The sequence below is a fragment of the Schistosoma haematobium genome, chromosome 2, assembly GCF_000699445.3.
Source record: "Schistosoma haematobium chromosome 2, whole genome shotgun sequence".
In the NCBI taxonomy this organism is placed as follows: Eukaryota; Metazoa; Platyhelminthes; class Trematoda; order Strigeidida; family Schistosomatidae; genus Schistosoma; species Schistosoma haematobium.
The window spans coordinates 23,359,551-23,373,018 of record NC_067197.1 but is presented as its reverse complement, the minus strand read 5'-3'; the positions used below and the strand labels follow the sequence as shown (position 1 = coordinate 23,373,018).

General features: G+C 37.6%; 1 protein-coding gene across 1 annotated transcript; it reads left to right on the top strand.

Annotated features, from left to right (window-relative positions):
- The first annotated feature begins 5,182 nt into the window (after positions 1–5,182).
- Positions 5,183–12,644, top strand: PPP6C (Serine/threonine-protein phosphatase 6 catalytic subunit). Its single transcript, XM_051219185.1, has 3 exons — positions 5,183–5,576; positions 10,321–10,614; positions 12,167–12,644. The coding sequence occupies exons 1-3, from the start codon at positions 5,223–5,225 to the stop codon at positions 12,425–12,427; spliced, it is 909 nt and encodes a 302-aa protein (XP_051067848.1). The 5' UTR covers positions 5,183–5,222; the 3' UTR covers positions 12,428–12,644.
- Positions 12,645–13,468: the final 824 nt, after the last annotated feature.

The window sequence follows — 13,468 nt, the reverse complement described above, 5'->3', positions numbered from 1 at the left end:
ACTTATAAATTTGAAATCACCTACTTTGGGTGACAACAAATTATATGAAACCTTACTGACTTTAGTGAAGGCCATACTTCTAGGTGACCTTTGGTTTTAGAATATGCCAAATTCCACAATGTAATAATGAGTTTGTGGGACATGAACAACCTCGTCACACAACGAGCTGCTTTTCAGAAAGAATCATAACTTACTCTAGATACTTAAACAACTCTCCCTGAATTATCTTTCCTGGAGTCCTAACAATCACGCTGATTTTGCTTACGGGTCCATATTTCCCAGATTTGTATCTTGTGTCTGTTATGAGGGCAGGAATCATTAAGGAGTTCGTACAGACCTTTAGTAATCTACCTTCAGTCACAGATATATAAAAAGGTGTGCTCAAGAGATTTGCGAGTCACTCTAGTAATCTGGTGTAAATTTCTCGAGTCCTACAGATATAACTATATCAAGTTTATTCAGCGGGTCACAAACATCAAGCTCTATAATTCCATGAATGTATTTGTATCTAATGTTAGGTCTCTATGCTATATGGAAATTTCGATTGTTCGTAAGAAACCTTTATACGTGAAACTACAGTTCAACGGATATGTGGCTAGTGATGCTCTGAAAACTAGGTTAATGAAAGTAATTAGCAGGAAATTCTACGCAGCCAATCTTGTGTTGACCTCTAGTCGACAAGCGATAAGGAAAAGTTACCTGAGTTGGCCTCCTCAATGTGCATTTACAAATTCAGCTACTCCTGTTGGTATAACTATATCGGGCGTACTACCAGGCAACTTAACCAATGAATGAGTGAACGTCTACCAGTCTGATTTATAAGGGGCCAGATAAAAACAATACGCAGTTTCATCTGGGCACATCTCATTGATAGCGGCCATACTGTAGATAAATCAGAAGCATTTCGACTGATCTATCGTATAGCTCCATCATTTCCTAACGGAGTTTGTTCCCTCCTCCTACATATAGCTGAAGTCATAGGAATTCGTACATATAACCCCAATTTATGTGTACAGAAGAAATTCGTAACCCCTTATCCCTTCCATGCCCAGTTATAACTTGACAAATGGTTTTTAAAAATTTTTATTACGTTTATCATATGTTTACTCGATTCTATTTTTGTTGTCATTAACCTTATTTTCACATCCATTATTTGTTTGTAATTTTCCGCCTTTTTCAGTTTGTATTCTTCACTATCTAATTATTTACAAACCTCTTATCACGTAGTGCTTTTAATGTTTCGTGATGATTATTCTAAGTCTATTTACCCACGTTTGACCTTCTATTTCCAATGTTTAACTATTGATGTGACTTTTGTCATAGTATTTTATTTTTCTTACTACTATCAGTACACCTGTATTCCTACTATCAACTCGCATTTTTACCTATTTCATTATGAGTATTGGCCCAAATTGCCTTGATTGATTTAATGTTTTCGTATAAATATTCATGTATATAATAGTAAAACCTGATGACGATCTAATTGAAAACAGTTGTTCGCTTATATGTACTGCTCTATAGTACACACACATATAAACTAAAGGATGCCCGTGGTATATCTCAGCTGTCTTAAGCTGATGACGTGTTACCACTTCTTGCACATTTCGTCTTCGTCCTTGGTCTTATATACGGATATAGGCGTCCAGGGCATTTCATAGTGTTTTTAGTAAGATTCCTTTCACGCTATCTTACAAACGTTTGAAAGGTTTAAAGCAGAAATATTTCAAACTTTCAAATTTTCAGAAATATAGAAGCCTGAGAGATCAGTCAAGGACAAAGAAGCCAGGTCAGTCACTGAGATTCAAAAACAGAAGGACATGTGGGTAGGACAAATTGAGGAACTCTTGGATAGACCAGCTCCATTAAATCCACCGGATATCAAAGCAACACGCACAGACCTTCCTATAGATGTCACTCCATCAACGACCGAAGAAATCAGGATGACCATCAGAAAAATCAAGTGTGGAAAACAACAGGACCTGACAACATACCAGCTGAAGCACTGAAACCAGACATGAAAGTAACTGCAAACACGGTTCATACTCTGTCCATGAAGAGTTGGGAGGAGGAACAAGTGCCGATGGACTGAAAAGAAGGACACCTCATCGAGATACCAAAGAAAAGAGATCTGAGCAAACGTGAGAACTACAAAGGCATCACACCAATATCAGTACCAGGAAACGTTTTCAACAGTGTGGCTGAACCGAATGAAAGACTCAGTGGACGCTCAATTTCAACATCAACACATCGGATTCGGTAAAGATCGGTCGTGCACAAACCAAATCGAGACACCACGGATCATCATTGAACAATCAACTGAATGGAACTCGTTACTATACATCACGTTCCATCGCTATGAGAAGACATCCGACAGTGTTGATAAGAGGACTTTATGGAAACATCTTCGACACCATAGTTTACCGGAGAAAATCATCATATGGGATTCAAACGATGTATTACACTGCAACATCATGCATGGAGGGCAGCTGACAGGTGCATTCCAAGTGTGGACCGGAGTCAGACAAGGCTGACAACTCTGACCCTTCCTATTTGTTCTAGTAGTTGACTGGATTACGAGGACCTCGACATCTGACAGGAAGCACGGAATACAACGGACAGGCCGGACGCAACTAGACGATTTGGGTTTCGCAGATGAACTAGTCCTTCTATCCCATACACATCAACAAATGCAGAACTAGACAACCTATGTAACAGCAACCTCTGTATCAGCAGGCCTCGACATTGATCATGGAAAAACCGAGGTCCTCCAGTACGACAGGCAGACACCAACGTGGTCACACTTGATGGAGGAACTCTAGGAGAGTTGGAAAGTTTCACGTCTCTGAGTAGCATCATTGATAAACAACATATACCGCGATTTATCATATTGCTTTAACTGCACTGTTTCAAGTGAACTAGTCAGCCACTATTTCTCTGGATGCCACAATACAGAAATCAAAATCTCCATCAATGTATTTCTAGTGTAGACATCTAAGCATCTACACGCAAATGACTACAACACACGTACCATATGCGTTCACAGAACTGAATAAGTCTCCCTTGTTTTCATTCACAAATACTGCTTATCTCCAACACATCTATTGAGGCAGGTGGATTTCCAACTTTCTTGAGGGTAGTCATGCACAAAATGATTTTCAGGGATGTTAAGAATCTGCCAGATAGAACACTGTATCAACGGTGGGCAAAATCCTCGTAAACAACGATTAGCACAGTGACGTCTTAAGTATGCAGGTTATTTAGCTCATAAAACTGCGATCGATTTTGTAAAAAAAACCATTGAATTAACAAATAAGCCACCACTGACTAACTCATCCTTATCTGTTTGTGACATTTTGTTCATCTGTGAATGTATACCAGTAACAATGCTGGAACTGTTCTGATAATATGTTATTACGATGGACCTGATGGCATTCCTGCATCATTCATGAAAAACGGTAGTGTAGAGGTCCCATTATTCTTCCTAAAAGTGATTAACATGTTCATGGACGATTGAATTTATAAGTCTGTATGGAATACATTACATATTACCCTCAAATTCGAAACGAGACAGCGTAGTAATACTGCTAACTCTAGTTTTGTAAATTTATGGCCTAGTTCTGTATTAATACACTTATCATTGTTGCTGCTATAGCAGACCTAAGTCCAAAATTGTAGACTTATCTTGACATGACTACCTAAACATAAGATCTTACGGGGAAGCTACATCATTGTCTCTTCTGACTCATCATATTGCAACAGTCAACAGTACGATGTTTAGAACTTTCGACGAGCTGGGGATAGTATGATATATTTTAATGTGAATATGGATTTGTCACAAGGATTACCACACCTACAAAGATAAGCCACGCCACACCGATCAAATGCTTCCACGTTCGTTATCTCAACCTTCCTTGAGTGTCGCACGTTGAATGTAAATCTCAATGATTATACATACGGCTTCAGAGACTGCTATATTAGGAACCAACACTGTTGTGTATTTCAAGGCCAGTTAGTTATCACGCGATTTATTCGCCAATTGGAATACAATTTATTCAATCCTAGTAATCTGTTAAACTAATGACGTTTGACCGGTATGAGCATCCTAGCGTCCTTATTAGTCCTTTGTTCACCTGGCCCACCCAGTTGAGTCCAGAACATCAAGAACAGCTTCCACTATGCGAATCATTTATTTCAAACACACTTGGTTTATATACCAAACAAACAGACCGCGTCACACCATAAAATAGGAAATAACATTTATACAAGATCAAGCCCAAACGTGGCTGTGGACGTGAGAGTCTGTAATCAACGAGCTAAACATGACTTAAGAACAGTCAATCGTATAATAATAATATATAGGTCAAAATGATGTTTATGACAGGAGAAATATAGATACAAATAATGTGGTCGCTGAACAGCTATACAACAGGGATATATATATATATAATACTAGTCCATTATTAGTTTCCAGAAGTTACTCGTAATTTAATCTTGACTAGTATATAACAAATACCACTACACTACTCTCACACCAGAATCGATTTACCGTTGTTTCAATACCAAATCGAGTATGGTCATCGCGTGCCGTAGGTTACCAAGCGAATAATATCAGTCCTCAGGATAATGATAAAGTGAAAGATAAACCAAAATGGTGTCAGTAACTGGTCGTAAGGTGCGTGTAATAGTTTCAAAATGTTTGATTAAGTTCATGACATGTGCAAAATGACTCTTTGCGATTTATGATAAATATATTTTACCACGTCACATTAAGATGGATAGAATTAGATGTTGGCTATTAGTTTGACATACAGTCAGGAATGTTTGATATGCCTTAAGTCATCAGGAGATCACTTTTGATTTTGCGACTTGCCTTTGGATACATTCTAGTGTTTTGGAACGGCAGAAGAAGCACTACATCTCCTTGCCCTAAACGAGCAGTTAAAACTGTTAAAGATTACGTGGAAATTTGTGTAGTCAGTGTGGTCAAACATGTGCTTCAACTCAAGGTGGGCTTAAGACTTCAGATTATAGGGTACTCATACTCATAGATCTTTTACAACTCCAGCACCTCTAGAGAGTAATTACCCGGATTGTATGTGTGGCGTGCAACATGTCTCAGATGAACTACAATTACGTGCTAAAGATATTGGATATTGGAAGTGCACAGATTGACTGTTGCGTTACATTGCGTACGATGTCCGTTCAGAGGAGCTACTTTTAAAATGGTCTTAGATCAGTGGATAGAGTCTGTCAAAACTTGTAAATACCTTCCAGAAAACGAACTTAGAAAATTATGCAGCTATGTTAGTGAATTGCTGATTGAAGAATGCAATGTACAGCCTGTTTCTTTCCCTGTTACCATATGTGGTGATATTCATGGACAGTTCTATGATCTTTTGCAGTTATTTCGCAGAGGGGGCAAACTACCTGACAGGAATTACATCTTCATGGGAGATTTTGTTGACCGTGGCTATTACAGTCTTGAAACTCTCACATTCCTTCTTGTTTTAAAAGCCAAATATCCCGCACATATAACATTACTGAGAGGAAACCATGAAAGTCGGCAAGTTACCCAGGTAGAATCTATGCTTGCAGAGTCTTGTTTACTAGGCTTTGTTAATACTTCGTCCCTCCTAATATGCTCAGTCTGTCCGCTTGTCCAGAAAGTTTTGTATAGATGTTTTTATTTGTTCCTAAGTACCAGTGAATTTCCAAAGTTATACGTTTATAATTTTCACGATTTATTATGTTGGATATGCGCCCTAGTGAGATGATTTGTAACCGTAGTGATCTTAGCGACAGGTAAAAATCCGTTAACATTATCGGTTCTTAATGATTATTTGATTCTTTACATTCGTTTCGACAGTAGTGATGAGAACTGAATTACTTATGTTAAAAATCTTTCGAGCACTTGCATAATCTAAGCAACTTTATAGAAATGTCATTCAGCTCCTGAAAGATTTACGTATAGGATTAATTAGCTCACTATTCGTTGAAGTCGGCATAGCACTATGTCTGTGTACATTTGACTTCTGACGGTCTCTTAAACCATTGGTTTCTGGATAGGAAGTCATAAAATAGTATTTAGGTGAGCCTACACTTTATGAAAGGCTTTTGAGCGACGCTAAAGTGACTTTGAGAGTGTCCAACTAATAAACCAGTATCAGGAGTTAGGAATATGATTTGCAGTTGATGGTTAATGTTAAGAATCAGATTTAAGGCTTTCATCACGAACTGACATCAGCTATAATGCCGAAACGATATTTCGCCAAGTAGAAGAATGAATTCCGCGCCGGGATTTAAGACCTGTTTCTTTTACCTAATTGGTTCGTGTATAAACCACAGTCCGTCACTATTTTCGTAGGTCTTTAATCATAAGAACCTGATTGTCTCTGTGTTTATCTCTTACTGTGAGAAATGGTTTGAATTTTATTAATTCTTTATGAATAAAAGATGTGATTATTTAATTCATACTCCAGGACAAATCCCTTCAACCAAAATTTATTCATCCGACCGTAGCTGCCACATTGACCTGGCGATCGGGCTTGCCTATCATGATGGCACAACCGAGCTATACTGGCTAGAACATATGTATTCCTGCAGGTTTTACCGTGCTAGGCAGGTCGATTGGAGAATGGTAGAACTAAAAGCAGCAAACCTAGGGTCCGAGGGCAAAGCCGTGCTGCTGACTGTAGAACGGTGTGACCACTAAGGTGTTTTCCTCGGACAACCAGCGGCTGCAGCGATGCTGACTTCTCACAAGGAAGGAAGGGGTTAGAAAAGGTTGACTCTAAAAATGTCACACCTCACCTTACTTCATGGATTTCCGTCTCCGGCGGTAAGGCTTTTTGAAGAATGGAGCTAACACATTAAAAACTTCCCATAAAAAGGCCATGCGTGACCGTCCTCAGGCAGTTGTCCTTTTGGGCTCTGCGGTCACGCTCCTAGGTCGTTAAGACCATATATTGGCGCTCTCTTGTACCAATATTTATGTGTTCAAATAGTAATAGTAATAATAAGACCAACACTGATCCAAATTTCTTTTCAGGTTCCTCGAGAAATACCCTTCCACGGTGTGGGCAGCTGAGAAGTGACATCAACCCTCATACCAGTAAAGGTACACGAGATCAAGTTGACCACAATCAAATCCTTCCTACACCTCCTAATAGCTCTCTTATCTCCACGACTAACCCTTCTCATGTTCCTTTATCACCTCGCGCCACTAATGCAAACGATTCGAGTACGCGGAACGTTATTCCCGATCTCCTGGAACCACGCTCCAAACTACATGTACAAGCTGTTAACGTCCGAACACTGTACCAAATAGGACAACAGGCTTCCTTAGCTAGGACTTTAGAATCTCGCGCTGTTGGCGTATACTGCATCTCCCAAACGTGTGTACTGGATTCGAGTAGTGTCATTCATTTGACCTCACCATATCAAAATAGAGAACCATCTCGATTCACGCTTCGTGTATCTGGAAACCCTGATGCTGCCTTCCGTGGCTTCGTTGGTATAGGTGTAGCATTGAGTCCTAGGGCAGAACTAGCTCTCATAGACTGGATACCAGTAGATAGTCGCTTTTGGTACGAAATTACAGAATTTCTTGGTAAAATGTGACTGTAGCTTCCTTACGTCACTAGGTCACCAAAATGTAGTGGATTTTCCTACCCGTTTGGATGCTCATCTAGACTTCGTCTTCATTATTGATGTGGGTGTATATGCGACTCGTAAACGTGCTCCATTGTCTAGCTCAGATCACCGTATAATTCGTGTTCTACCTAAAGTATATGGAAAGCATGGGAAGAGTACACTCTTACATCAAACAAAGAAAGTCAAATATAGGAATTACTCAAAAGAAAATATCCGAAATCTGAAAAACATTTTTCATACGACTAACTGGGAATTATTTACAGATGACTCACTCGAAATCACTACTGATGTTATCACTTGTTACCTTAAATTCCGTTTTGTCCCACTGAAACCATTTTTGTAGGTTTTGATCGACTTACATCTTCACAACTAAAACGACTACGGAGGATGAAAGAAAGAATGTACAAGGAGAAGAACTCAAATGAAGTTCGTAAGCTAAATGGTCTGATAAACCTAGAGATTATACGTCTCAACTGTATGTTTACTCAAAAACTCTTATCTTGCAAAAACTCTCCAAGTATGTGGAAATTCTTTAAAGAACTTACAGGTGACGGAAAGTTTAGAAGCGATAATCAGCTGAATGTTTGTGACTTAAATAAGTCTTTTGTACGTCAGTCATCTGATGTGATGCTCCCTCTATCCACGGGTTTAAAAAATAGCTGTGTTCCTACTTTCACTGAAACTGATGTACGAGGATGTCTCCAGTCGCTTAATTCATCTCGATGTTTGGGACCTGATGGTATCCCAAACATCCTTTTTAAAAATTGTGCTGACGTTCTGTGTCATCCGTTCACAACTATATTTAACAGATCCTTCTCATCTAATCTCATACCGAAAATGTGGAGAAAGATGAAGATAATTCCTGTACCCAAGAAAGCATCTGGTGATAAGAATGTAAAATTTAGACCTATTGCAATAACTTCACCTTTCCTCAAAACCATGGAAAAATTATTATACTTCCACTTCAGCCTGCGATAAAAGAGCATACTGACCCATACCAATTTGCATACAGGCGCAAAAGAAGCACTTTAGATGCTGTTGCAGTTCTGCATCACAACATAGTGTTCAACTTAGAAAAGGGTAAGAAGTATGTTCGATGTGCTTTTCTGGACTATACTTCAGCTTTTGACTCTATACCAAGACAACGTTTACTTAACAAGTTAATCAGCGTCAACACTGACAGCTGGATAACCAACTGGCTATGTTCCTACCTCTCTGGAAGGGAACAGTACACTGTGATTGGAGGAAAGAGTTCAGAGTCTCTACTGTCACATGAAGGTGTACCACAAGGAGCTGTTCTTTCACCTCTTCTTTTCTCTTTTTTTTTGCATGATCTGCCATCTTCCGCAGAAAACACTTTTGTGAAATATGCAGATGATCTCACTGTATGTATGCCTATCTCTTCCTCTTTACATCCCATAGAAATGAATGAGTTTTTGTCTCGTATTGATTGTTGGTCTGTTGGTAATGGCCTCATACTTAATCCGTCTAGATGTCAAGCTGTTAACTTTAGCATGAGACATGAACGGAATCTAAACACCATTTTGAGATCCCATAATGCTTATACCGTTGGCGACTCTTTGATAAACACAGTGTCGAAGGTCAATTATCTTGGTGTCACCTTTTCCTCCGATCTGTCTTGGTCTTCCCACGTTTTATCGTTATCGAAGAAGGTTTTCCGTCTGACCTACTACATAAAGAGATTGCATGCTCTTGGAATTACTCGTCATTTACTCTTACAATTTGTCAATTCTTGCATATTACCTATTATTCTTTACTGTTCTCCGTTATTCTTTCCCGGGCTTTTGAGAAAAGACTTTGCTGTATTGCGAAGAGTGCTGAAGGCAGTTAGCAAGGTGTGTGGTGAATCTTTCGAGATCATAATTAATATGGTTGTGGATAGACATTTAAGATCATGCAAACTCCTGGCAGGTGTTATTTTATCAGATACTAGCCATCCCCTTCACTCTTATCTTTCTCCTTGTATGTCTTCTGGTAGAACGAGACGTAATTACATTAAAATCCATGCACTCAAGGAAAAGTATAAAAGTTCTATAATACCTTACCTAGCAAATATACTCTGTGACGAACAGGTTGTTAGAATTTACCTAGTCAATAACTTACATTCTTAACATGCCTTTAATTTTAAAAAAGTTTGTACAGTTATTTTTTGGTTCTTTTTTAAAATTTATATATATATATATTTTAAAACCTTTTTTAAATTTCTTTTTGTATTTGCTACTGCCTTTTTGTTCGTTGTTCAGTAAGTAACTTGTTGAAATATCCTGTGCTGAGAATTCTATATTGTACCAAAATATAATATTGAATAAAGCCATTAATAATAATTAATAATAATAATAATAATTTGCAAATCTCCATCATTTTTCCTTCACGTTCTGTATGATTCTTCCAAGTCACAATTGCTTTTTATTTCTGATCTTAGCCTTCTACCGTTAGGGTTTCCACTTCTGATTGGTGTTGCATATCTGTCGATGTAAGTAGCATAAACCACAATTGTACTGCCCAAATAAAGTAGTGAAAACTGAATTTCAATGAAATCCAATAATTCCGTGTCTTTAGATTATCATTCATCGTGTTGATATATTTAATAATGATTCCAGGTATTACCTTATTAGCTGCCTTTTCGAATTCATGTTTTTGTTCAAGTGCTATGGCTTCTATGATGAATGTATCAATAAATATGGCAATGCAAATCCATGGCATTATTGTTGCAAAGTCTTCGATCTTCTTACTATAGCTGCATTGGTTGGGGAAAAAGTCCTTTGCGTTCATGGGGGTCTGTCACCTCAAATCAAAACACTTGATCAAATCCGGACAATCGACAGACATATGGAAATACCCCATGAAGGTCCTTTTTGTGACATTTTATGGTCAGATCCTGATGACGTAGCCCAGTGGGCTGTCAGTCCGCGCGGTGCCGGATACTTATTTGGACCAAAAGTATGAGTATTCAGTTTCTTAGGCATAAGTAAAAGTTTACATTTGGATGTACTGGTACATATTTCCATGTTTTTTTTCTAATTGATGCATAACTTTTTAAAGTGTAACCCTTAGATGGAGTAATATTTACAAACTATATCCACACTATTTCGTTCATTCTCAAGTCAACAACTTAGTTCTATCATTCAGATAGTTCCATGTATAGTCTACATAGTCAGTAACTCTGTAGCCTAATTCCATTTTCGGTTTGTCCATTCTTGTTCTATTTTTCAACTTCACCATCAACCGATACCACATTCCATTGTAGACAGTAACTTCCCATCCACGTCACAATCCTCGCAGCTTAATCAGTAGAGGTTCAAGAACTCATCTCACTACGTGCAAACAGTAATTCGAAATCATGTTTATCCTTACGACATGATCAAGCAGCCTTAGCATTATTTTGTGATCTGATCACTTTTCGGTAGATAGCTAAATATCCCATCTATGCCATAAGTAGTATAGGTTGACAAGTTGTAGGGATGTCTTATGTTTCAATAGCGACATTTTGTCGGCGTTCAGCCTGTCAAGGTTAATACAGCATCCCAAGTGCATTGATCTACACTCTCAACTAAGTCCTTTTCTGTACCTTGATTAAATGTTGGTGCGGATTAGCCTCAGAGTATCATTTTATATTAAGGATGGTGCATAGCTCATATCAAACGTCAAATCTCATTATTTTTATGATACTATGACTATCATTTGTATTCTATTAGTTATTTGTTACATTCCTAGTTAGAAAATTATTCCGGAGAGTTGGAACCACTTTCATTGGTATATTTGTGACTATATTGAGCATGATTGGTAGTAGTTGCAATTTTTATCGTATATCACTCATCATCACAAAGAATATGGCTCAGGATCAAGTGTATAAAGTTGTCTCGTAAACTAAACTATGGTTAATGATCCCCTGGCGACCGTGAAATTTGCTTAGTTTGCTTGTATTTCCTTTTCTCAAACAGCAATTAACTTTCAACTAACTTTCAAACCTGGAATCCCGGTGTCTATGTTAGTTAAACTGGTTACTTTGAGGCTGTGGCAGAAAACTTTTCTGTTATTTCTATCAAGCGGCAGTAATACTTTGTTAAGACCAACCTGTGAAGATTTTTTTGTCATAACCCGGATCATACTTCAATTAATTCAATTATTAGAAGCAGCTCAGGTCTATATTAGCCTAGTGTATTGGTTAGATTTTGGTTATTTCAGGAAGTCTATAAGTTGGATTTGTTGCAATTTGTTTAGAGTATACTCATGAATTTCACTACACTACTTGTTTTGTTACTGCAATGTTGAATTGATTTAAGTCATTTTGTATGAAAATCTGAACATGGTTATTTTAGTTTGTTACAAAATGATTATATTTTTTTCTCTAATAATCTAACTGCTCTAAATTCAAAAGTATACATTTATATAAATCTTTACAATACTTACTACATTTTCCAAATATTATAAAGTTTTTTAGAAATCACACTCAACACTTACTATCGTTATCACTTTTGTAAATCACTTTCAGGTCACTCGTGAATTTGTTGAGTTAAATGGTTTGGAGTCTATTTGTAGGGCTCATCAACTTGTCCATGAAGGCTATAAGTGTATGTTTGATGGACGGCTAATCACTATTTGGTCAGCTCCAAATTACTGTTATCGTTGCGGGAATATAGCAGCAATTTTGGAGTTTCAGAGTCCGACACAATTCGACGCCAAACTTTTCGAGGCTGTACCAGATGAAGAAAGAGTCAAACCTCCTCTAAGAATTACTCCTTACTTCTTATAACATAATTCAAAACCTTAACTTCTTTTTCAGCAAATAATAATCTTTTTGTTAATTCTCATTAACATTACGATCTTCAACTGCAGCTTAAAAACAACGTGTTGCAACGTAAAAACAGGCAATAAAGTTGTACAGATCTCTTAGATTTTCATATACGAATTCATGTTGTATTCTTTTTGTAAATTTTTCAAGTCAAAATATATCACTGGAACTAAAGAGACTCAATGTTGTTTTACTTGTATCTTCCCATTGTTATATAGGACTGCAATTGATCAGTCTCATGTTGGCATATGTGCATCCTATGCGGATTGCCTCGATATAGCCTTAAGTCACAAGCTTTTTAAGCAAAGATGATTAGTGACTAGCAGTGGAATCCAGGACGCGCGTTTCGTTCTATTTGGGACTCATCAGCTGGATGTACCTGCATCCTAGAGTTGATGTAGTGAAGAACGCGATGGCGTTTGAAGCGAACGGTACTGGGTTCGAGTCCCGGAGTGAACATCAACTCTGTGATGCAGATAAATCCAGCCGAATCCCAAATAGGTCGAAACGCGCGTCCTGGATTCTACTACTAGCCACTATTCATCTTTGCTTATTGACACATTACATTTTTACTTAAGTACGAATTCAGTATACTACATAAAATGTGACAATATTATGATTATTCAGATAAAAAATGAGCACATATTGGGGACAGTCAGAAAGTAAAGATAATCACAAAATACAGTGAGGAAGGTTTTATAGCGCTTTTCCAATCTTTCACATTAAAGTTTGATAAGAATGGATACACGTAAGCCAAGAGAAGCAGTAGTCCTATATTCGTCTAACCTATCAATTACTGAACACGTTGCTTATTTGAGTTTAGACTTGAGTGATAATTAGGTCTCTAAACAACACATCGCTGAAGACCACTACAAGTAAGTTTTGACTGTAAATTTTGGTTTATTATGGACAAAACTAAAGAATAACGTATTTTACACTTAAATAAATAGTGTATCTTACTCATTCTTTGTTTTTAGACATTCAATATACAGATTTTGAATC